Source organism: Mobula hypostoma, chromosome 3 (genome assembly GCF_963921235.1).
Source record: "Mobula hypostoma chromosome 3, sMobHyp1.1, whole genome shotgun sequence".
NCBI lineage: Eukaryota > Metazoa > Chordata > Chondrichthyes > Myliobatiformes > Myliobatidae > Mobula > Mobula hypostoma.
The window spans coordinates 218040028-218064087 of record NC_086099.1 but is presented as its reverse complement, the minus strand read 5'-3'; the positions used below and the strand labels follow the sequence as shown (position 1 = coordinate 218064087).

General features: G+C 40.1%; 1 protein-coding gene across 7 annotated transcripts in view; it reads left to right on the top strand.

The window, feature by feature from the left end:
* obscnb (obscurin, cytoskeletal calmodulin and titin-interacting RhoGEF b) overlaps positions 1–24060 on the top strand; it is a 487178-nt gene that overhangs the window by 407708 nt on the left and 55410 nt on the right. For all 7 annotated transcript variants that reach the window (XM_063044498.1, XM_063044500.1, XM_063044497.1 and 4 more), the window contains 9 exons: positions 1882–1948; positions 4290–4321; positions 5293–5445; positions 12678–12817; positions 14815–15015; positions 17081–17160; positions 19110–19283; positions 20927–21086; positions 22630–22746. In XM_063044498.1, the coding sequence (XP_062900568.1) occupies positions 1882–1948; positions 4290–4321; positions 5293–5445; positions 12678–12817; positions 14815–15015; positions 17081–17160; positions 19110–19283; positions 20927–21086; positions 22630–22746 (1124 nt within the window). The remainder of the gene's footprint in view (positions 1–1881; positions 1949–4289; positions 4322–5292; positions 5446–12677; positions 12818–14814; positions 15016–17080; positions 17161–19109; positions 19284–20926; positions 21087–22629; positions 22747–24060) is intronic.

Below are 24060 nucleotides of genomic sequence, written 5' to 3'. Positions count from 1 at the left end.
TGGACCCACAACTGTTCACGATATAAATCAGCGATCTAGAAGAGGGGACCCAAGTGTAGTGTATCTAAGTTTGCTGATGATACTAAATTGAATGGAAAAACAAATTGTGCAGAAGATATGGAGAGTCTGCAGAGAGATATAGATAGGTTGAGTGAGTGGGAAAGGGTCTTGCAGATGGGGTATAATGTTGGTAAATGTGAGGTTATCCACTTTGGAAGAAAACATGAAAGAGCAGATTATTATTTAAATGGTAAAAAAATTGCGGCATGCTGCTGTGCAGAGCGACTTTGGCATGCTTGTGCATGAATCACAAAAGACTGGTTTTCCAGGTGCAGCAGGCTATCAAGAAGGCAAATGGAATGTTAGCCTTCTTCACTAGAGGGATTGAATTTAAGAGCAGGGAGGTTATGCTGCAACTGTACAGGGTACTGGTGAGACCACACCTGGAGCACTACGTGCATTTCTGGTCTCCTTACTTGAGGAACGATATACTGGCTTTGGAGACGGTGCAGAGGAGATTCACCGGGTTGATTCTAGAGATGAGGGGATTAGACTATGAGGAATGATTGAGTCGCCTGGGACTGTACTTGCTGGAATGCAGTAGAATGAGAGGAGATCTTATAGAAACATGTAAAATAATGAAAGGGATAGATGAGATAGAGGCAGGAAAGTTATTTCCACTGGTAGTTGAGACTAGAACTAGGGGGCATAACCTTAAGATTTGGGGAAGTAGATTTAGGATGGAGACGGGGAGGAACTGCTTTTCTCAGAGGGTGGTGGATTGATTTTTGCATAGTTGGGGAATTAAGGATTATGGGGAAAAGGCAGGTAGGTGGAGATAAGTCCATAGCCAGATCAGCGATGATCTTACTGAATGGCAGAGCAGGTTCGATGGGCCAGATGGCCTCCTCCTGTTCCATTTCTTATGTTCTTATGTTGTCACAGTCTCACTACACACTGCATCGACTTGTATACCAACTTCCCCATCACTCTGCTTCCCAACCCCCTGCCAAATTAGTTCAAACCCTCCCAACAATTCTAATAAATCTGCCCACAAGGATATTGGACTCCTCAGGTTCAGGTGTAACCCGTCATTTTTGTACAGGTCATTACTTACCCAGAAGAGATCCCAATGATTCAGAAATCTGAAACATCAATTCCTCAGCCAAGCATTCAAATGCTAAATCATCCTACTCTTACCCTCAGTGGTGCATAGCAATGGTGGCAATCCAGAGAATACTACCCTGGAGGTCCTACTTTGCAGCTTTCTACCTAACTCAGTATATTCTGTCTCAGGACCTTGCCCTTTTCCTACCTATGTCACTGGTACTAATGTGTAGCATGACTTCTGGCTGCTCATACTCTCCCTTTAGAATGCTATGGCCCTGATCTGAGACATCCCTGACCCTGGCACCTGGGAGGCAAAATACCATCTGGGTTTCTTTTTCACATCCACAGAATCTCCTGTCTGCTCCTCTGACTATGGCATCCTCTATTCATACTGCATGACCAACTGATAAACGAAGTTTTAAAACTTAAAATAGAACTTTCTTTTTTCCAATTTGTATTTTAATTGTTTTCATATCGGAAATAAACAAGAATGCATTCATAAATGCAAGACTTGTAAATTATCTTGGATGCATGTATGGCCTGTAAAATCACACTCCTTTTAGTTAATTTACTGCAGTGTACGGTACATGGCGTTACTTCATCTGGGACAAGTATGTAGCAATTTATATGAAATTTCTTTAAAAAGCATGTTTAGATTTAAGGGCATAAGATTTAATCGGTTCAATGTGTAAACTGCAGAGAAAAGTTAGTTGTTACTTCTTTGAAGTATGTACTTAACTAATTTACAATGTTTCTGTTTTTTTATGTAAGAAGTTGAAGTTGTAATAGAAGAAGCCCCAGATGTGAAAGAAGCTTTAATGGAAACATTCCTACATGGGTAAATTCACATAATAGGATATTGTTCTTAAATTTTCTCATCACCTTAATTGCTTAATTTAAAGTCATAATTTCCTTAATAATTTTGTGGGATACTGATCTCATCAAGTACATCCCAGCTTGCAGCTCAACTTTTGCTGTATTATCAAGGTGGCAGGAAAATGTAACATGAGGGTGAGACATAATTGCCTGCAGCTTCAGGGGAGGACAGAAGGTGCTTGTGCATTGTAGACATTGTAGCCCATGTATTCAAGTCAAAGTAGGCACAAATCACTGGAAATGTTGGAATCTGGAGCAAAAAATAAAATGCTTCTGGAACTCAGAGTCGAGCAGCATCCATGGAGGGAGATGGACAGGCATTTCCCTCCAGAATTGCTATCTGACCTACTGAATTCCTCCAGCATTTTGCTCTTTTTTTTACTCAAACACTGAACTTAAATTGTTTTTTCTTCCTGACTGCTATGCCTTGCCTTCTCAAGTTTCTGGTGAAATAATGAGGGCAAAGTCAGAAAATAGAGATTTTTAATTAGTAGTGTAGATATCAACTTTATCTACAGTTGAGTCTCGTAGGAAGACTGACAAAAAAAATAAGAAAGCTATTAAGTAACAGTGTTCTGTATCTGAATTTTGGAGTTGCATAAGTTTAGCATGCATCCAGGTAAAGGAAAATTCGGGGTTTATAGGGCTTCTTTTTGGAACATAAGTTATTTAAATTTTTTGCCAACTCTTGTTGAATGTTAATTTAATAGTCACATTTGCTAATTAATACTACTTCATATTTATATTTGTCTTTTTTTAGTTGTAAGGCTCCAAATAAGTATGAGATAGCAGAATTGCCAATGCTTTGCTTACAAGAGGATTTAAATATTAAATAGGCACGGCATAATTTTGGGTAAATCAATATCATCCTGTTTGCTGGGCTTACAGATTTTGGTTACTGCACTTATCCCTGTCCTCTCGCTGACTTCATTTTCTGAATCTACCCCCTTGTCAATCTAGTTTAAACCCTTCCTGGTGGCAGAAGTAAGTTTCCCCGTGAGGATATTTGTGGCCCCTCTGGTTCAAGTACAACCCGTCCCTCTTGTACAATTCACCTCTACCTCAGAAATGATCCCAGTTTTGCAAGAACCGAAATCTGTGCATCTTTCACGAGCTCTTCAGCTATGCATTTATCTGGCCTGCCTTTCAATTCCTGGACTCACTAGCGCATGTTCCAGGAGTAATATGGAGATCACTACCCTCAAGGTTTTATATTTTAATTCCTTACCTAACGTACTATTTTCATTCCACTGGTTATCACCCTCCTCTGAAGAATTTTATCCAGTTGCTCAGAGTCACTCTTGACCTGGAACCTGGGAAGCACTACATCATCCTGGAGTCTCTTCTGTAGTGACAGAATCTCAGTTCTGTCCCTTTCATTAACCTCTGCCCTGTCTGACTGTACCCTTTCACTGAGCCTCAGAGCCAGTTACAATGTCAGACATCTGACTAATGCGGCTAGCCTCTTAAAAGAAAACATTCCCTTCAACAGTATCTCGAGAGGCATACCTTTTCTTTTATTCAAGGAATGACCACAAGGGAACCCTGCAATGACTGCCTCCAGCCTTACTCCTCTGATGGTTACCGACCTATCTGAAGCCTGTACCTTGGGTTTGACCATCTCACTAAAACTCATATATTATCCCTTCGGTCACCCAGATGATGCTGAGTCCATCAATCTGCAACTCCAGTTCCTTGACCCGGTCTATCAGAAGCTGCAGCACGGTGCTCATCCCACAGATAATAATCATAGAAAACACAGAAAAAACATAGAAAACCTGCAGCAAAATACAGGTCGAAAGCCTATGTAATATGTTCAAATTAACTTGAAAGTATTGTTTAGAAATGTTGGAATATTCTTCAAGTCAGGCAGCAACCATGGAAAGACAAGCAGAGTTAATGTTTCAAGTTAATGATCTTCATCAAAGCTCGATTTCCGGCACATTTTATTTCAGAATTCCAGCAGGGGCGGGTTTATTTTGGTCTTCATTTACACTGTGTTTGACTCCACCACCACCACAATCTTGCCTCTAAAACACTCTTGAAACTTAGTTTTATTAAACCACTAAAACTTATTTTTGGATTTGCAGTGTAGCAATTTAAAAGACTAAAATTGATGGGTATATAAATGCTTGTTTTGCTGTGTGGCTACATCCTGAAACAAGATAAAAGTAATGCTTAGATTTAAAGATTGAAACAAATATAGGAAATAGTCATGAATATTGTTTTTAATCCCTCACTTTGCTTTCTTTTGTTTCTTTTGGACTATGGGACATTTATGTTTATGGCTCTATTTGATGTAGACAAGAACCTGATCACAAAGCATTGGAGAAAAGTGAGTACTTTAGTACATTTTTGAAATGTATAAAAGCTTATTAAAACATTAAAGCTTGCTCTTTTGGTATTTTGTAGTGTAAACAGTCAAACAAAATCAATTCTGATCCTGTGAACCAGTGAATATTTATTGCCCATTTACAAATATTTTCAAATCAACCTAAATTGCATACGATTCACAAGATATTAATAACACCTCAAATTTCAAAATGTAAGTTTCTTTTGTATATTTTTAAATGATTTTCTACCTGTTAGGGAAATTAATTTGCTATGGAAATTCAATTAAAGTTGGTCACAAATAAATTGGACACCGACTCTGAAGTGACTAGAGAATACCTTTATTCCTGAATAAGGGAAGAATGACTCACTGACAGTGTGATCGCCAAGTGTTCCAAAGAACAATGGTCATGGCCTTTTTATGCATGCACACAGAAAGTCAGTTGCATCTGTCAGTTAAAAAAATCAATCCTGTGTGCCGTACTGCATCTCACGAAAATGCCAGACAGCCTGTCTTGTCTGCACTTGTCTGTTCTATGATTAAAAATGTACACACAGAGAAAGGTTGTTATACATCCTTGAAACTAAGATCGATTATTGCAAGCATGCTGAGAGCCCAAGGCTGAAGGGTCAGTCTTTATTTATGATATTATAGAAAGTTCGCTAAATCCCCAGCTCTAGTAAGTCATTAAGTACAAAAGTATAACTTGTTTCACGTGTTAGTACTTGACAGGTGAAGGAAAACCAGGATACCTTGAATTGTTGGAAATTTGACAGCCCACGGGGTCCTCCCTACAATTTATGACCTTCACTGTCTTCATCTTGTTAAGGCAGCTGCGTTAGACACCAAGGCTAGCATTAGGCATATTGCTAATTAAAGGAAGTTTCAGGGTGTTAATAACTCAGATATTTTAACCTTTTATTCAGAATTTTCTTCCACACTACCTTTCTGAATTTTTTTTAATTGTATTACAGAGCAGAGAGAAATTCTGACAGAAGAAATCAGTAAACAAGTTGCTGCAACAACAGCCTTGCCACATTTATCACTAGCAGATGTTGGAACAGAAGAATTCCTCCAAAAATTAACATCTCAGATCACACAAATGGTCTCTGCAAAGATCACCCAAGGTGAGTGTAGAACAGTAATAAAAGCAAAAGGCAGATAACTGGAAATCTGAGATCTGTGTTAAAACTTAGGTTAACCCAATTTACTTACTTTAAAAAGCTGATTTAGAAAGTAACTTCCACAACAATAGTGAATAGCATCTACGAAGACATGCATTCAAATTTAAAACTACTTTATGTTACACAGAATTTGGCTGAAGGACTTAAATGCGCTTAGTATTACTGTAAACGTAGTTTAAACTGCAACTCCCTAAACAGAGTTATATTCTTGTTACACATTGTTGAAGAAAAATGATTCTAGAGACCAGACTTCAAGCGGTGGTACCTTTATTCAGCACGATATCATGGAGAGCCTGCAGAAATATGCAAGGCACTGAGTTACAGAACAATTGCAGCGTGCATTTACACTGATGAACAAGCAAATGTACATGACCAGGTGCAAGATATTTTTAATCATAGAATATTCAAGTGGTTAAATCATATGAGTGTGTGTTCCACTTTTCGGCCATCTGTACTCAGTGCTGCATGCTGATTGTGAAAGGCTGAATGTAGATCTAAGCTTAAGCCATTGGGTTACAAAGTTCAAGTGGAAAAATGCAAGTTAGCTACTTAGTTCATCAACCCTTTTACTGGCCCTTCTTCCACACACATTCATTCATAACAATTCCTTTTGATTACACGGTCTCTAAATCCATCCATTCCTTACAAATGAATGACTTTTTATCTATCTTTATCCACCCTTCAGAGTCACACACATAAAATGCTGGAGCAACTCAGCAGGTTGGGCAGCATCTATGGAGGGGAATAAATGGTTGACATTTTGGGCCAAGACCCTTCATCAGGATGTGCTCATCCACCCTTCTTCTCCCTTTTTATCTCAGTATTGAGATGAGAACATTAGTAGAATATAAAACATATATCCACTGTAGTGGGAGATTATAAACTTGCTTACATGATTATTTCTGCCAAAGCTTATTGCTCTTTACCATGTCACCCTGGCAGAAATTAGGTATTTTCATTAAGGGAAGGAAAATGATTTTCTTTTTGCACTAGAAGATGGCGCTAGTGATACATGGCAACGTGTTGTGATCTGCTTGCAAAATATCTTAATATACTTCTGAAATACTCTCATTGTAATATGCAGCCTGTATTTTCCCTTTAAGTAATGTACTTTACAGCTGTCTAAACAAATGAGTGATTTCACAATCTTCTGAAAGACTCAGTAGACTAAACTCTCAGGAATGTAGGTACGGCACCTTTAAGCAGATGAAGGTACATCGCCATGGCCAGAAGAGAGGGAAGCGGCGAGTACTCCAACCCAGACTAAAATGTTGGGCTATGAAACTTCCTCTCCTCAGTATCTTGTTAGCAAATGTAGTCATTCACTGGAGAACATGATTAAGGACCTAACAGTCAGATTGCTGTACTGGAGGGAAATAAGAGATTGTTGTGTTTCAGAGATACAGTTGACCTCAAGACACGTTGGATATGTTGGTAGGACTCTCTGACGGTGGTGTCTGAAAAGAGGATGCTGTCCAAGTTGCATGCCATCTTTGACAATGTCTCCTATCCACTACATAATGTACTGGGTGGGCACGGGAGTACATTCAGCCAGAGAGTCATTCCATCGAGATGCAACACTGAGTGTCATAGGAAGTCATTCCTACCTGTGGCTATCAAACTTTACAACTCCTTCCTTGGAGGGTCAGACACTCTGAGTCAATAGGCTGGTCCTGGACTTATTTCCATCTGGCATAATTTACATATTATTTAATAATTTATGGTTTTATATTGCTATATTTATACTCTATTCTTGGTTGTGCAACTGTAACGAAACTCAATTTCCCTCGGGATCAATAAAGTATGTCTATCTATCTATCTAAGACCTGAAAGCTTCTTGATGTACCTGATGGACCAGACTGCTGATTCAGAGAAGGCAAAGGGTGGAGAACTGGAACATGTAAAGATTAAGTTTCAACCATTCTACTTACCAAGGGGGTCCTCTTCTGTAATCCTGACTGCAGTTTACATGCTGCCAAAAGCGAATGTTAAGTAGCACTTGAGGTATTAAACCGTGATCAGCAAACAAGAAGCAGCCTACCCTGACGCCTTTGAAATCATTGCCAGGAAATTCAGTTAGGCTTGTTTGAAGAAATCTCTGCATAATTATCATCAACATATCACCTGCAGCACAAGGGGTCCCAACACACTTGACCACTGTTATACTATGATTAGGAATGCCTACCTTTCCATGCCTAGATTAACTGTTGGGAAATCTGATCATCTGGCTGTCCCCTTCCAACCTGCTTACAGGCAGAGGCTAAAGAACAAGACTCCAGAAAGGACAACAAAGAGGCAGTCATGGGAGGCTGAGGAGCAGCTGTGGGATTGCTTCAAGTCGGTAGACTGGGCCATGTTCAAGGACTCGTCAGAGGATCTGAACGAATTTGCCACGATTGTCAGGGACTTTATAAAAACAGTCATAGATGAGTGTGTCCCCACAAAATCATTCAGTCTTACACAACCAGAAGCCTTGGATGAACCATGTGATCCACATTCTGCTGAGGGTCAAATCAGCAGTGTTCAGGTCTGGCGACAAAGTAAAATGAAAGCAGTCCAAGTACGACATCTGGAAAACCATCTCACATGCAAAGTGACAATTCTGTGATCAAATTTGAATCACTGAAGGATGCTCGACAGCTATGGCAGGGCTTGAATGCTATCACCTCCTACAAAATGAAATCAAGTGACATATGTGACAATGCCTTTCATGCTCACTTTGACTGTCAAAACATGGGGGCACCTTCATGAACTCCCACAGATCCTGATGACCCTGTGATTTCAGTCTCTGGAGCCGACATGAGAGCATCCTTAGGGAAGGTGAACCTACAGAAAGTATCTGGCCCACTCAGAGTATCTGGCCCAATATTGAAGACCTGTGCTATTCATCTGACTGGTGTGTTCACTGATACCTTTAAATTCTCACTTCAGCAATCTGAGGTACCCACCTGCTTCAAGCAGGCTTCAACAGAAGAATATGGTAGCCTGCCTCGATGACTGTCATCCAGTAACACTCAGATCTACTGTGATGAGGTGCTTTTAAGAAGTTGGTGATGAACCACATTAACTGCTGCCTGGAGGAATGACTTGCATCTGATCCAATTTGCCTACAACAGTCAACATAAGATGCCTGTTTCATTGGCTCTCCACTCATCTCTGGAACATCTGGACAGTGGAGATGCGTACATTAGGATGCTCTTCATTGACTACAGCAATGTGTTCAATAGTATCATCCACTCAAGACTAATCAATAAGATCCAAGACCTAGGTCTCAATACCTCCTTTTGCAAATGGATCCTCAATTTCCTCACTTGCACACCTCAGTCAGTTCAGATTGGCAACAACATCTCCTCCACAATCTCAATCAGCACAGGTGCACCACAAGACCGTGTTTAGCCCCCTTCTCTACTCACTTTATACTTATGACTGTGAGACTAAGTACAACTCCAATGACATATTTAAATTCTCTGATGTGGGCCAAATCAAATATGGTGACAAATCAGCATAAAGGAGGGAGATTGAGAATCTGGCTGAATAGTGCCACAACAACAATCTGTTAATCAATGTCAGCAAAACCAAAGAGTTGATTATTGAATACAGGAGGAAGAAACCCAAGGTCCATGAGCCAGTACCCCTCAGGGGATCAGAGTTGAAGAAAGTCAGCAACTTTAAATTCCTTGCTGTTATTATTTCAGTGGATCTATACTGGGTCCAGCAGGTAGTTAGTAGGCAGCCGTCAATCCCAGGGGATCATGCGTTTGTGCCCTTGGTGGACTGTGACCTCTTCAGGGCACAATCCTGGGCAGGAAGATTTGAAGAACCAGCTGTTGCTCATGCAGCGGGTTCCCTCCTCCACGTCAGTGATGTAGTCCAAGGGAAGGGCAAACGCTGATACAGCTTCGCACCAGTAACTGCCAATACAAAGAAGGCACAGAAACATCTCTACTATCTTAAGAGGTTTGGGCACATTTGGCATGTCATCTAAATCTTTGACAAATTTATATACAGTGCTTATAAAAAGTCTTCACCGTCCCTTGGAAGTTTTCATGTTTTATTGTTTTATAACATTAAATCACTGTAGATTTAATTTGGCTCTTTTTAACACTGATCAACAGAAAAAGACTCTTTCGTATCAAAGTGAAAACAGATCTTTACAACATGATCTAAATTAATTACAGATAAAAAAACACAAAATAATTGATTGCGTAAGTATTAACCCCCTTCAAGTCAGTATTTAGTAGATGTACCTTTGGCAACAATTACAGCCTTAAGTCTGTGTGGATAGGTCGCTATCAGCTTTGCACATCTGGACACTGCAACTTTTCTCCATTCTTCTTTACAAAACTGCTCAAGCTCTGTCAGATTGCATGGAGGTTCTAAGTAAACAGCCCTTTTCAAGTCCAGCCACAAATTCTTAATTGGATGGAGGTTTGGACTCTGATTTGGCCACTTCAGGACATTAATTTTGTTGTTTTTAAGCTGTTCCTATGGAGCTTTGGCTTTATGCTTGGGGTCATTGTCTTGCTGGAAAACAAATCTTTCCCAAGTTACAGTTCTCCTGCAGACTACATCAAGGTTCCTCCTGGAATTCCCTGTATTTTGCTGCAGTCATTTTACCCTCTACCTTCACAAGCCTTCCAGGGCCTACTGCAGTAAAGCATCCCCACAGCATGATGCAACCACCACCATGCTTCATGGTAGGGATGGTGTGTTTTTGTTGGTGTGCTGTGTTTGGCATATGCCAAACATAACATTTAGTCTGATGGCCAAAAATCTCAATTTTAGCTTCATCACACCATAGAATCTTCTTCCAACTGACTTCAGTCTCTCATATGCCTTCTGGCAAGCTCCAGACAAAATTTCATGTGAGTTTCTTTCAACAGTGGCTTTCTCTTTGCCATTCTGCCACAAAGCTGCGACTGGTAAAACAGCTGGATAGCGCATTCTCCCAGCTCAGCCACTGAAGCTTGTACCTCCTCCAGAGTTGTCATGGGTCTCTTGATGACCTTCCCCACTAGTCTCCTTGCACAGTCACTCAGTTTTTGAGGACAACCTGCTGTAGGCTGATTTGCAGCTGTGTTATATTCTTTTCATTTTTTGATGATTGACTTAACTGTATTCCAAGGGATACTCAGTTACTTGGAAATTTTCTTGTATCCATCTCCTGACGTTTGCAGTTCAATAACCTTTTCATGGAGTTGCTTGGCGTGTTCTTTTGTCTTCATGGTGTAGTTTTTGCCAGGATAGTGACTCATCAGCAGTTGGACCTTCCAAATACAGGTATATTTTTACAATAATCAATTGAAACACCTTGACTGCATACAGGTCTCCAAAAACCAATCTCCGTTTAACTGATTATGTGACTTCTAAAACCAGTTGGCTGCACCAGTGATGATTTGGTGTGGTTCTACTTTCTCCCCCCACTTTCATACTGTGACTCCTCATCTTTTTGTTTTCAACCCTAATGAAGGGTCTCGGCCCGAAACGTCAATTGTACTCTTCTCCATAGAGGCGACCTGGCCTACTGAGTTCCTCCAGCTTTTTGTGTGTGTTGCTTGGATTTCCAGCATTTGCAGATTTTCTCTTGTTTGCAATCAATAATTTTGTGTTTTATATTTGTAATTAATTTAGATCACATTGTAGAGATCTGTTTTTGACATAATAGTCTTTTTCTGTTGATCAGTGTCAAAAAACCCAAATTAAATTCACCATGAAGCGATGTTGTAAAACAATAAAACATGATAACTTCCAAGGGGAGGGAGGTGAATACTTTTTATAGGCATTGTAGGTGCACAGTAAAGAGGATACTGACTGGTTGCATAATGCCCTGGTATGGAAAGATCAATGCCCTTGAATGGAAAAAAAACTACAAAAAGTAGTGAAAATATTGGTGTCCATCCCAGGTAAAGCCTCCCCCAACAGTGAGCACATTTACAAAGAGCGCTGTTGTAGGAATGCAGCATCCATCAAGGGCCCCCACCATCCTGCCCACACACTCTTCTCACTGCTGTCATCAGGTAGGGAAAACTGCTTAGTGTTGAGGCCAGAAAATTCCACTTTAGTCTCATCCAACCACAAGACCTTCTTCCACGTTTTTACAGTATCTTCAAAGTGACCTTTGCAAACTCTTTACGTGCAAGGATTTGCGCTTTTTTTAGTGGTAAATATGGTGTAAATCTAATAGTGCTCATCAGCCAGGTAACACCTTCCCTAATGTAAAGTATGATGGAGGTAGCATTGTGCTACGGGGGTGCTTTTCAGTGGCTGGGACTGGAAATATGGTCCGGATTGATGGGAAGGTGAATGAAACCATAGAAACTACAGCACAGAAACAGGCCTTTTGGGCCGCCTTGGCTGTGCCGAACCATTTTCTGCCTAGTCCCACTGACCTATAGAAACCATAGAAAGCTGCTAAATACAGAGAGATCCTGGATAAAACCCTGTTGGCCTCTGCCAGAAGGGGTAAACTGGGAAGGAAGTTCATCTTTCAGCAGGGCAACGACCCGAAGTACACCACCAGAGCAACCATGGAGTGGGTTCAAGTGAAGAAGATTGATGTCCTTGAATGGCTCAGTTAGACCTTAACCCGAGCAAACATTTCTGGCAAGACCTCAGCATTGCTGTCCACCGCTGCTCCCCAACTAATGTGGCACAGCTTGAGCAATTTTGTAAGGAGGAATGAGCAAATCTTGCCCCATCACATTGTGCAAAGTTAATAGAGGCTCATCCAAAAAGACTACTGCCTGTAATAGCTGAGAGAGGTGATCGACTAAGTACTGTGCAAAGAGGGATGAATACTTTTGAACTGCTGACATTTCAGTAGTTGAATTTTTATTTTTTCATGCTTTACAATTTTTTTTTTGTTTTTGGGGTTCTACTGTGAAAAAAGTAACGTGATTCACAAATTTGATCAATTGAACTGATCAAAATCACTGGTTGTAATACTCATTTATGTGAACAAAGGATTGGAAGATGAATATTTTTTCAAGGCACTGTATGTACTTTGATAATAAACTTACTTTGAAACTGAATGAAAACAAATATTAAGCTTTTTCCTGAAAATTCAGGTGAAGTACAATGGGTGAAGGATGCCATCTGTGTTGAAAAGAATAGTTTAAAAAAAAATGAATGGAAAGTAGCAGTAAGGTAATTCAGAACTTTACATTACTTTTCAGCTTCATTGCGTGTTCCTGGAGCAGAAAGTGATGAGGAAGGCAAGACTCCATCTCCATCTCCACGTCATGGTAGATCCAGGCCATCTTCTATTGTCAATGAATCTTCCTCTGAGTCTGAAGATTCAGAAACTAGAGGCGAGGTAGAGTTTGTAATTTAAACTTCTCTCATAAAGGAGCTGTCTAAGGATATTTGTCATGCTAAAGCAGATTAAATAATGGCTTAAAAATGTTTCTTTTGATAAACTTTAAATTAACTGTCTAGTAGTTTTCTGCTTTGTGCTCCCTTGTGCTTTGAATAAATTGACTATTTTTGACTATTTGATTGGAGTTAAATTGACTATTTTTCAGCTAATAGAGTCTTGTCTAAATCAATAAAAATTAGGAACTCTCTAGCCATTTCTTTTAGGATGCTAGGATGAAGTCCATCAGGATCCATGAACCTGTTATCCGTAGCTTCATAAGCTTGCTTAATAACTGGTGATAAACATAAGAGATTCCGCAGATGCTGGAAATCCAGAATGACACACACAAAATGCTGGAGGAACTGGGCAGGTCAGGCAGTATCCAAGGAGAGGAATAAAGAGTCAGTGTTTCAGGCCAAGACCCTTTGGTCAGAAATGTTGACTATTTATCCTCTCCATAGATGCTGACCCGATGAGTTCCTATAGCATTTTGTATATGTTAATATCTGGTGACTAATTTTCTTTAATTTCTTTCTTCTAATTCCTGGTATAAAAATCTACTTTCATTCTATCAGATTCAATATTCAATATTATTGAATGTCGTTTCCAGTACACAAGTGTGAAGAAGAACAAAATAATTATTATTCCAGATCTGATGCAGCACAAGAACATAACACAATAAGATAAGAACACAGTAATAATAAGTAAACGCAATAAATATAAATACATAAAATAGCATATATAAATAGATGTCCATAAAGTGATGCTGAGCACAGGAGTGTCTGCATATAAGGAGACTGACAGGAAATGATAAAGTAGTTGTGGTTGGGGGTGTGGATGGGTAGGTTAGCTGGTGGAGGTGTTGATCAGCCTTGCTGCTTGGAGAAAGTAACTGTTTTTGAGTCCTGGAGTGGATGGGATGCTACCTAGCCCCCACCCTGATGGAAGTGGGACGAACAGTCCATGACCAGGATGGGTGGGTTCCTTCATGATGTTACTAGCTCTTCTCCAGCACCTTTCTATATATATGTCCTTGACGGCAGGTAGGTTGGTGCCGGTGATGTACTGGGCAGTTTTGACCACTGATTGTAGAGCCTTTCTGTCTGCCGCAGTGCAGTTTCTGTACCAAGCAGTGATGCAGCTTGTTAGGATGGAATCTACTGGGTATCTGTAGAATGACTTCAGTATAGATATGCATAGTCCAGCTCTCATCAGCCTCCTCAGAAAGTCCAGGCATTGGTGAGCTCTTCTGATCGTGTAGAATGTGTTCTAGGGCCATGAGAGGTTGTGCAGGATGTGCACTGCCAGGAATTTGAAACTGCTTGCAGTTTCCACTGCTGTGCTGCTGATGTAAAGTGGGGTACAATTTGATTTTAATCAAAACTAGGCTAGTTGCTGTCATAAGAGTGGAATCTGTTTGATGTTTGAGGACAGGCTGGGGTTTGGCTATGTTGACTAACATGTCTTCTATTTAGACTTTCAGCTTTGTACAAGAAAGTGTAAGTCTTGTGAGAAGGACAGCACGACAATGAAAGTAAAACAGGCTATCTCAGTGCAACACACTTAAGATGCTGGAGGCACTCAGTGGGTCAGGCAGCTTCTTTGATCAACTCCTATCATCATACATCATTCCCTTTCATCCCCCTCCCCCAACACACCTATCTTTCCCCTCTCACCTGGACTTGCCTATTACCTGACAGTTTGTGCTCCTCCCCTCCGCCCACTTTCTTATTCTGGCTTCTGCCCTCTTCCTTTCCAGTCCTGATGAAAGGTCTCAGCTCAAAAAATCATCTGCTCAGTTCCTTCCATAGCTGCTGCCTGACCTGCTGAGTTGCTCCAACATTTTGTGTGTGTTGCTCAGGACTACTGCAGAAACTAGAATCTCTTGCGTCTCAGATTATCTCAATGCCTAGCAATTTTTAAATAAACTTAACTCCATCCTTTCCTTGTGGCAGATTTTTGACATTTACATGGCTACAGCAGACTACAATCCATTGCCAACGGAGAAAGAGTCCATTCACCTAAAAGAAGGGCAATTTGTGGAAGTTCTTGACTCTGCACATCCGCTCAAGTGGTTGGTTAGGACAAAGCCTACAAAAAGCACACCAGCCAGACAGGGCTGGGTTTCTCCTGCCTATCTGGACAAAAGGCTGAAGGTGAATTTTACAAATCCGGTTAAGTATCATGTTATGTATAAATATCTGTAGAAATATTAAGTTGTTTCCTTTTGAATAAACAATTATGAACTCTATAGATTTCTGCATTCATACAGTACAATGCATTTAATACTGAATGTACTGTCAGGGTGCAACAAAGAATTTGCTCACCACCTATTTACCAATCCTAGATTTAGAAATGTTACTTTGAGTGCAATTAGACTTGAAGCCTCAATTTTAAAGGCGTGCACTTTGCAGAAAGTAACCAGATAAAAATAGCCATGCATTTTACCTAATATGGTCTTCAGAAAAGTGAAGATAGATAGATCGTCGCTGGGAAAAAAAAATGTTGCTGTTTTGAAAACCTGTTCTCAATGTATCACATAATCAGACGGAAGTTTGAAGACTTGTTAGCACACTAAACTTGTCAATTGTCAGGTATTAGCAGCACAGAAAGATTCATTGTTTAAGTAAAGCTATTTTCTGATAGGTTTCTTGTACAACTGAGCAATTCTTTAGGCCATAAGTTCAAAGTAAATTTATTATCAAAGCACATATATGTCACCATATATAAGCCATATATTCATTTTCTTGTCGGCATACTCAGTAAGTCCAGTAAGCACGACTGGCTCAGTTCATCTGTGCCAATAAAGGTGTCTACTTGTGAAATTTTCCTATATTTGACCCAAATCCTTATAAACCTGGCCTAGCCATGTACCCTAAATGATTAAATAAAAATATAAGCTACTGTATTTAATGCCATCAGGTTGGAGGCTACCCTGACGGAATATAACATGCTGTTCCTCCAAGGTTGGAAGGTTCCACCTTCCGTCTGGGTAGCCTCCAACCTGATGGCATGAACATTGACTTCTCAAACTTCCGCTAATGCCCCACCTCCCCCTCGTATCCCATCCGTTATTTATTTATATACAGATACATTATTTTTCTCTCTTTCCTTTTTCTCCCTCTGTCCCTCTCACTATACCCCTTGCCCATCCTCTGGGCTTCCCCCTCCCCCTTTTCCTTCTCCCTGGGTCTCCTGTCCCATGATCCTCTCATATCCCTTTTGCCAATCACCTGTCCAGCTCTTGGCTCCATCCCTCCCCCTCCTGTCTTCTCCTATCATTTTGGATCTCCTCCTCCCCCTCCCACTTTCAAATCTCTTACTAGCTCTTCTTTCAGTTAGTCCTGACGTAGGGTCTCGGCCCAAAACATCGACTGTACCTCTTCCTGGAGATGCTACCTGGCCTGCTGCGTTCACCAGCAAATTTTATGTGTGTTGCCAGCAAATACGAATGTGTGATTATCACATAGTTTAATCCACAGGAGTGGGTCTTCTGGTTAGGGAATACCTTTGTGAATACCACGTGTGTGTTAACCCTTGCCTGGGTGTGGTAGTTCACTGAAGAAGGTATCCCTGTGGCAAATCACAGTTGGAGTTGCTTCGTATGTCGTGGAACTGGAAGATCACTGTCGATGATACTTCGTGTGTGGATTCGGAGCTGACGACGGAAGCCCAACGGCACCTGTTTATTTGTTCTTCTCCTATCGTGGATTCCTCTTTGATTTACAAATACCTCTCTCTCACAATAACAACAACTCCATGCATTGCACTGAACTTTGTTACATTACCATCGTAGGACTTTAAACCTTACCACCTGAGCTTGAACAAGTTTGGGAATTATATTTACTCACATATATATGCATAACACTGCTAACTTTTGGTTTACCTGGTTTAAGTTACTATATTGAGTAGATACTAATAAATAGTGGTTTTAACATCAAAACCAGACACCAGGTGTGTTCTATTGCTGCTGATACTTTTACAGCGTTGCATGTGTGTAACAATACATAATAAATTATGCAAATTACTTATAGGACCTTGTTATATACAGGATACTGCAACTGAACATTTTGTTGTTCTGAACTGAAGCGACATTGAGTGTTTATTGAAATCTCAGTATGTCTGACACTAGGCAGTGTTTTTTTTTCCACTGATAATGTAACCTAAACTAAACGAATGTTCAGTATATGTGTTTTCTGCTGATTAGATTTAATTCTTTAGTTCTCAGCTGAACTTCCTCTGGAAAGCACTGAATTCTCCGGAGAGATTGAAACAGAAGATGAGTACAGGAGAAAACTATAGTGAGTAAACTTGGATCCATTTCTACTCTACTGTTCTATTTTAATTATGTCCTCAAAGTAAGAAACCTGGATACCAATACTTGATACTATTACTTTTTTTTTGGCGCGTGCCTGTGTGCGTGTAAGTCTCTGCGTGTGCGTGCATGTGTGCGTCCGTGATGACGTCCTTTTCATAGCTTTTTACAAGGCACGGAGCGAGAGAGAGACAGTGTGGCACGCCATTCCCCACACGGACATTCTCACAGTATTTTTCCCTTTATTTTACGAGGTTGAGTTGTGACCTAGACACTCAACCCGGCATGGATGGAAAGTGTACTCGGGAGCGGACCCGACTGGTTTCGAACCCAGGAACCTCCACTCCTGGGTCCGGCACCGATGTCATTGCACCACCAGCCGGCCCGATACTATTACCTTTCAAATTAATTTTCCAGTTGACTATCATTGCCCCCAATAGTACAAAATGTGGTGTATTTGTTTGAAAGGGGATTGGCTGCAAGAGTCTCACGCTTTACTTGCTCTGCTTGGTGGTCACACATCACTGAATTGCATGGAGACTTTATTCCACTTTCAGTGCAATTTACTACAATCTGAAGTCCAACCTTTACTTAGTTAAAGTAGTAAAGGTAGCAATAACCACTTGTTGTCACTCACCAATTATTGTACTTGGCAAAGCCTCCTTATTCATCAACACCCTCTCCTAGACTGTCAGTTTTACGGTGAAGAATATCCCAAATAGGCGACTTGCAGATGAAGACCAAAGAGTATGGTATCCAATGGTGTCTACAATTAGGATATGAAGGCTTTAGGAATCAACCAAAACCTTAGAGTGCCTTAGCGAAGCACAAACCTCTGTGACGATGTTTTCTTATCATGTTTAACATCCTGACAAATAATGGTTACCTGAATTACAACAGAATCTGACTGAAGGAGTTACCGATGATGTCAGTAGTACTAGTGCAATGTATATTTGCAGCCATTACCTAGACTACCTATACCACAAAAGTAATCTATTACGGGACAGTAATATATCTATAACATCTGCAACTCAACATCTGGAAGGCAAAAGAGATGGTAATGGTCTTTCAGAAGACTAAGCCTGCACTGCACCCTGTTGCTATTGATGGTGAGGACATGGAAGTGGTGAGGACCTACAAGTACCTGGGGGTGGACCTGGATGACAGTCTTGAGTGGAGCACCAACACAGAGGCTGTGTACAAGAAGGCCAGGGTCACCTCTATTTCCTGAGGAGACTGAGGCCCTTTGGAGTAACCAGGCATCTCCTTCACTTGATCTACCCATCCATTTTTGCCAGTACAATCTTCTATGTGGTGGTGTGCTGGGGCAGTGGCATCAACACAGTTGATGCCAACAGGCTCAATAAACTGATTAGAAAGACTGGTGCTGTTATAGGAGTCAAACTGGACACACTGGAGGCTGTGGTAGGACAAAGAGAACCTTGGCAATTCTGGATAATGTTTCTGACCCTTTGCATGCCACCTTGGCTGAACAGAGGAGCACTTTTAGTAATAGACTAAGACAACTCCGCTGCTCCAAAGAGCGCTATATGAAGTCATTCTTATCCTGGGCCATTAGACTGTATAATGAGTCAACCTATAGCCGGGGAAGTGAGGACACCCTCCTGTTAGACTGTTTGAGGTAACTTTTAAAAAGATTTTTCTTACATCTCTTCAAATACTTGTAAATTTGTATATCACTTGTAATGCTACCGTGACACTGTAATTTGGGATCAATGAAGTATCTATCTATCTTCCTATAATTTGATAACAAAATGAATGGCATCAGTAATTAATGCAACACTTTGTTGCATTATTTATGTTCATTTGGAAAAAGTCTCTTCATTACACAGAATATTCATTGAAGAATAAAAGGAAATTTGCAGTATTATTTGATCTTCCTCTAACTGAGTGTTGTGATTGATGTGATTACAGCCTCCTTGTACAAGATCTGATCAAAACTGAAAAAGAGTTCACAAGAGATTTGCAGTTCTTTGTTGAGCATTACATCAAACATACAGAAACAGCGCCCGACGTACCACCTTCAGTAGTGAATGGCAAACAAACAATTTTCCGAAACATTAATGAAATTACTGATTTCCACAGCAGGTTTGTAATATGAGGTTGTAGAATAACCGAATGCAAATTCCTGTATGCTTACATATAAAACTACTTTGAATATGATGTGCTACGTGAAATGTTGATATCACAGAGACAAATGCCAGAAAATTGCTTTGAAAATTGTAACTATTGCCCCCACTAACCATTAAAATATGATGAAAGACATATCAGTTTCTAAATGAGCTAAGAAGGTAAATGTGACATGGCAGTCTAGTGTGCTTTACATGCCACTTTCCATGTGGTCTGATCAGAACAAATTAGATGCCTGGCTTGTGGTGCTGTCCTGAGGAAATACTTCTTGCACCCGTCATTCGGTATATCAGAATCAGGTTTATTATCACTGGAGTGTGATGTGAAATTTGTTAACTTAGCAGCAACAGTTCAATCCACTAAGCATTGGTCTAACTGGTCTAAGGATGGTTGTCAAGTTCTGAAGCTGTTGTGCATTTTATTATAATAGTAACCTGTCATAGTCATCCATATTTCCTGAGCCTTCCTCACAGGAGTCACATCGTTGTGACTTTTCTTCATCCTTAATTTCACTCAGATATACAGTAGGCTCCAAATCCACCTCTGCATGGTGAAAATACTTCATTTACTTGGCATACACATGTGCATTCCACATTCTTCCTCACACCACTGCCTAGAAACTGGATTGAATTTATTTGTAGTTAATTCTGTTGTATTTAGCATTAATCCCAGACCGAGCTCCTGAAAAAAAAATGATATTGGGTAAAGTCCTATATGAAATTGGTGGTTTGCATCCAAGAATAAAAGTGAGGACTTAAATGATTCCCAGATGGTCTAAAATTTATCAGTGCAAAAATGCTGGAATTCTTTACTAAAGTGGCAATTAATATGTCGATAAAGGTGAACCAGTAGATGCAGTGTATTTGGACTTTCAGAAGGCACTCAATAAGGTACCATGTAGCAAGAGCCCTCTCATTTGGGTGTAATACACTGACATAGATTAAGGGAGTGACTAACTAACACAAATCAGTGTTAAGTTAAATGGACCATTTAATAATCAGTAACAAGTGGAGCGCCATGGGGATTAGTGCTGCAGCTTCATCTATTTGGCAGAGTGGCTGAGGTAATAGAGGGAAACACACCCTACAAAATACTGGAGGAACTCAGCAGGTCAGGCAACATCTAGGAAATGAATAGATAGTCAACATTTCAGGCCAAGACCCTTCTTCGGGACCAGGTAATAGAGACACTGGTTCACAGGTCCAGTGACTTGGTTCAGTCTAGACACCCAGATTTTTTCCTGTGACAGTATTGGTTTTTCATAGGTGCTCCAGCATTCTCCTATGTCCTGAAGACATAGTGGCTGGTAAGTTAACAAGCTATTGTAAACTGTCTTGTGTGTAAGTGAGGGGATAAGGGTAATGTGTGGAGAATAAAATGGGGCAGTGTAGGATAAGAATGAATGGGTGCCAAATTAAAAAACAAATATAGTATTACAAGCACCTAAGGTTTGTTTTATTATGCTAAATAGATCCCTAACCCAAAGGGAGCTGTTCACCTCTTAAGTTGTGGTGGCGATGAAGTCCCAAGTGCAAGAGTGAGACCTGCTGAGGATTTTAAATAAAGCTTGACAAGTCTACTATGTTTTCCTATTTTCTTAGCACCTTCCTGAAAAACCTCATGAAATGCCAGACAGATGACGATATTGCGTTATGTTTCATCAATAACAGCGATGGATTTGATAAATACTTACAATATCTGGTTGGAAGTGTACAGGCTGAATCTGTTATCACTAATCCAGCCGTCCAGGACTTTTACAACGTAAGTAGTATGCTAAAGAACATTAAGCCAAACTCGTGAGATGTCAACTTTGCTAAAGCAATTTAGGCCTGTAGTTTCATTAAATAATTCATTTAGTATCATAGAGGAACAGAAATTTTCATTTTTAATGTTTACTTCATGCTTATCCATCCATAAAAATCTCCTCAGTTAAATAACGGCATTGATTCTGCTTCCTAAATAGATTTCCAGGTAACAACACAAGAAATACAAGCATGAACAGGTCACTTATCCTCTTGAGTCTGCAGCAGCTTTCAATGTGTCTGAGCTGTAGTTGGAGAATAGCTTCTGAATTTTTGATAAAAAACCACAATTTTGGAATCAGTAGTGCTGTTTTGTTCTGATATTTTTATGGGAAATCAATAAAGTCTTTACTGAAGTTTTCAGCCATATGTTATGAGAGACAGACATAGGGTCAGCAGGGTCCTAACTATGATCTGGAGAATGAGAAAATGGGCCACGGGGTTCCCTTTGAGGAAGAGGGAGCCAAAGGAAGTGGAATAGGAAATCCAATCCACAGAGGACAATTAGGGGTGAATGCTTTGTGTATCTAACTGAGGAGCAACGCCCCAGGAGACACTGTTTGTAGGAAAAGATGGTCATAGACATTCATAGTGTGTTGTGAGTTCCACTGGCACAGGGAAGGGTGACAATTGCTGCCATAGTGTCCTTGAAAGTCCTTGTCCAAAGTTCTTCCATACTGTAGATGTAGAGAGAGATCAGCAAATTGGGAGATGATGGAATTTAGTTCTTCTTCTACCTTCAAATGGCTGGCAGTTCATTTAATCAATCTTGGCAAATAGATGCATTGAAGGATGAATACATTGGTCACAGTAACAGTTCAGAAGATAGAAATTTTTGCAGTCATAAATTTATGACATAACCCTTCAGAATAATCCCACCACTTGGAAAGAACAAGTCAGGAGTGTGATTCAATATTTTCCACATACCTGATGAACATAGATTTAACTCACTAAAGAAGCTTAACTCCAATCAGAAAAATGAACCTACTTGAGTGGCATATAGAGCATTCACTCCCCTGCAGATGCATGCTTCCATTACAAAATGACTAAGAAAGAGCAAATAACTCTCCCAAACCTATAACACTTCCCATTGAGGAGAACAAGGGAAGCAGGTCCCTTGGAACATTACCTGTGGGTGTACACCTAAGTCTCAAGTCATCCTGATTTGTATTTCCATTTTCTCATCATTGTGGATCTATATTTTGGAATCCCCTGTACAGTAGTACCAGAAGAGTACATTCACCAAAAAGACTGGAACAGAGTTACTCACCATCAGCACATCTTAAGGGGAATTAAAAATCAAGAAAAATTACTGGTATTGGCAGTGAACCCTTCATCCCTTAAATAATTGAATTTGCCATTTTCCTTGAGTGCATTATGTATTCTGTTCTATAGAGCATGTATACCTGATCACTGGTAGTCAAATATGATTATATTGTTACATATTTTGTGGAAAACAGGAAATTTGCTTTCAATTTGAATGCTAATATTATTGTTTGCAGAAATATACAGAAGAAGTAGCTTCTACACAGGACCAATCAGAAACCCCAATTCTGCCGATACATACTTACTTGGATAAACCTCCTAATAGACTTCTGAAGTATCAAACTGTTCTGAAGGTGAGTCATGTTCTTAAGTAGTTTGTCTGGAATTCTAATGGATACCAAAAAGTGTCAATAGTCTGCCACTCATAAAACTGAAGCATCTACTATAAGTTGAATGGCTTATAATAATTACTGAGACTTTTGGATTCACTGTATTTTGTTTGTGTGGGAGATCTTACAGATTGTCAGGTATGAGGTTGTAGACATCACTCAATCATGGCTAAAGCATGGTTATAGTTGGGAGCTGAATGACCAAGGTTACACATTGTATCAGAGGGAGAGGAAAGTAGGCAGAGGGGATGGTGTGGCTCTGCTGGTAAAAAATTGCATCAAATCAGGTAGATTGGGAAAATCAGGTTGATAATGGATCTCAAGAGAGTGAATGCCTACGAGATAGTTTTTTAGAGCAGCTTATCATTGAGCCTACTACGGGATCAGCTATGGATTGGGTGTTCTGTAATGAACAAGAGGCGATTAGGGAGCTTAAGGTAATGGAAACCTTAGGAAACAGTGATTGACTTCAACTTGATATTTGATAGGGAGAAATGTCTGACATGGCAGTATTTCAATGGAGTAAAAGGAATTACAGTGGAATGAGAGAGTGTATTTGGCCAAAGTTAACTGGAAGGAGTTGCTGGCAGGGATGACAACAGAGCAGTAATGGCTTGAGTTTCTGGGGAAAATGAGGAAGGTGTGGGATATATGTATTACAAAAACAAAGAAATACTCAAATGGCAAACTAGTACAACTGTGGCTGACAAGGGAACTCAAAACTAATGTAAAAGCAAAAGAGAGGGCATACAACAACAAAAATTAGTGGTAAAACAGAGGATTAGGAAGCTTTTAAAAACCTACAGAAAGCAACTAAAAGAATTATTAGGAGGGAAAAGATGAAATATGAAAGCAATAAATATCAAAGTGGATAGTAAAAGTTTTTTCAAGTATGTAAAAGTAAAAGAGAGATTAGAGTAGATATAGGACCGCTAGAAAATGAAGTCGGAGAAATAATGAGGGGCAAGGAGATGGCAGATGAACTAAATGAGTATTTTGCATCAGTCTTCACTGTGGAAGCAGTGTGCTAGATGTTGAAGGGTGCGAGGGAAAAGAAGTGAGTCCAGTTACAGTTACAATTACAAAGGAGAAGGTGCTCAAAAAGCTGAAAGACCGAAAGGTGCGTAAGTCACCCAGACCAGATGAACTGCACCCTGGGTTCTGAAAGAGGTAGCGATAGGGATTATGGAGGCATTAGTAATGATCTTTCAAGAATCACTGAATTCTGGCATAGTTCCAGAGGACTGAAAAATGGCAACTGTCACTCCATTCTTTAAG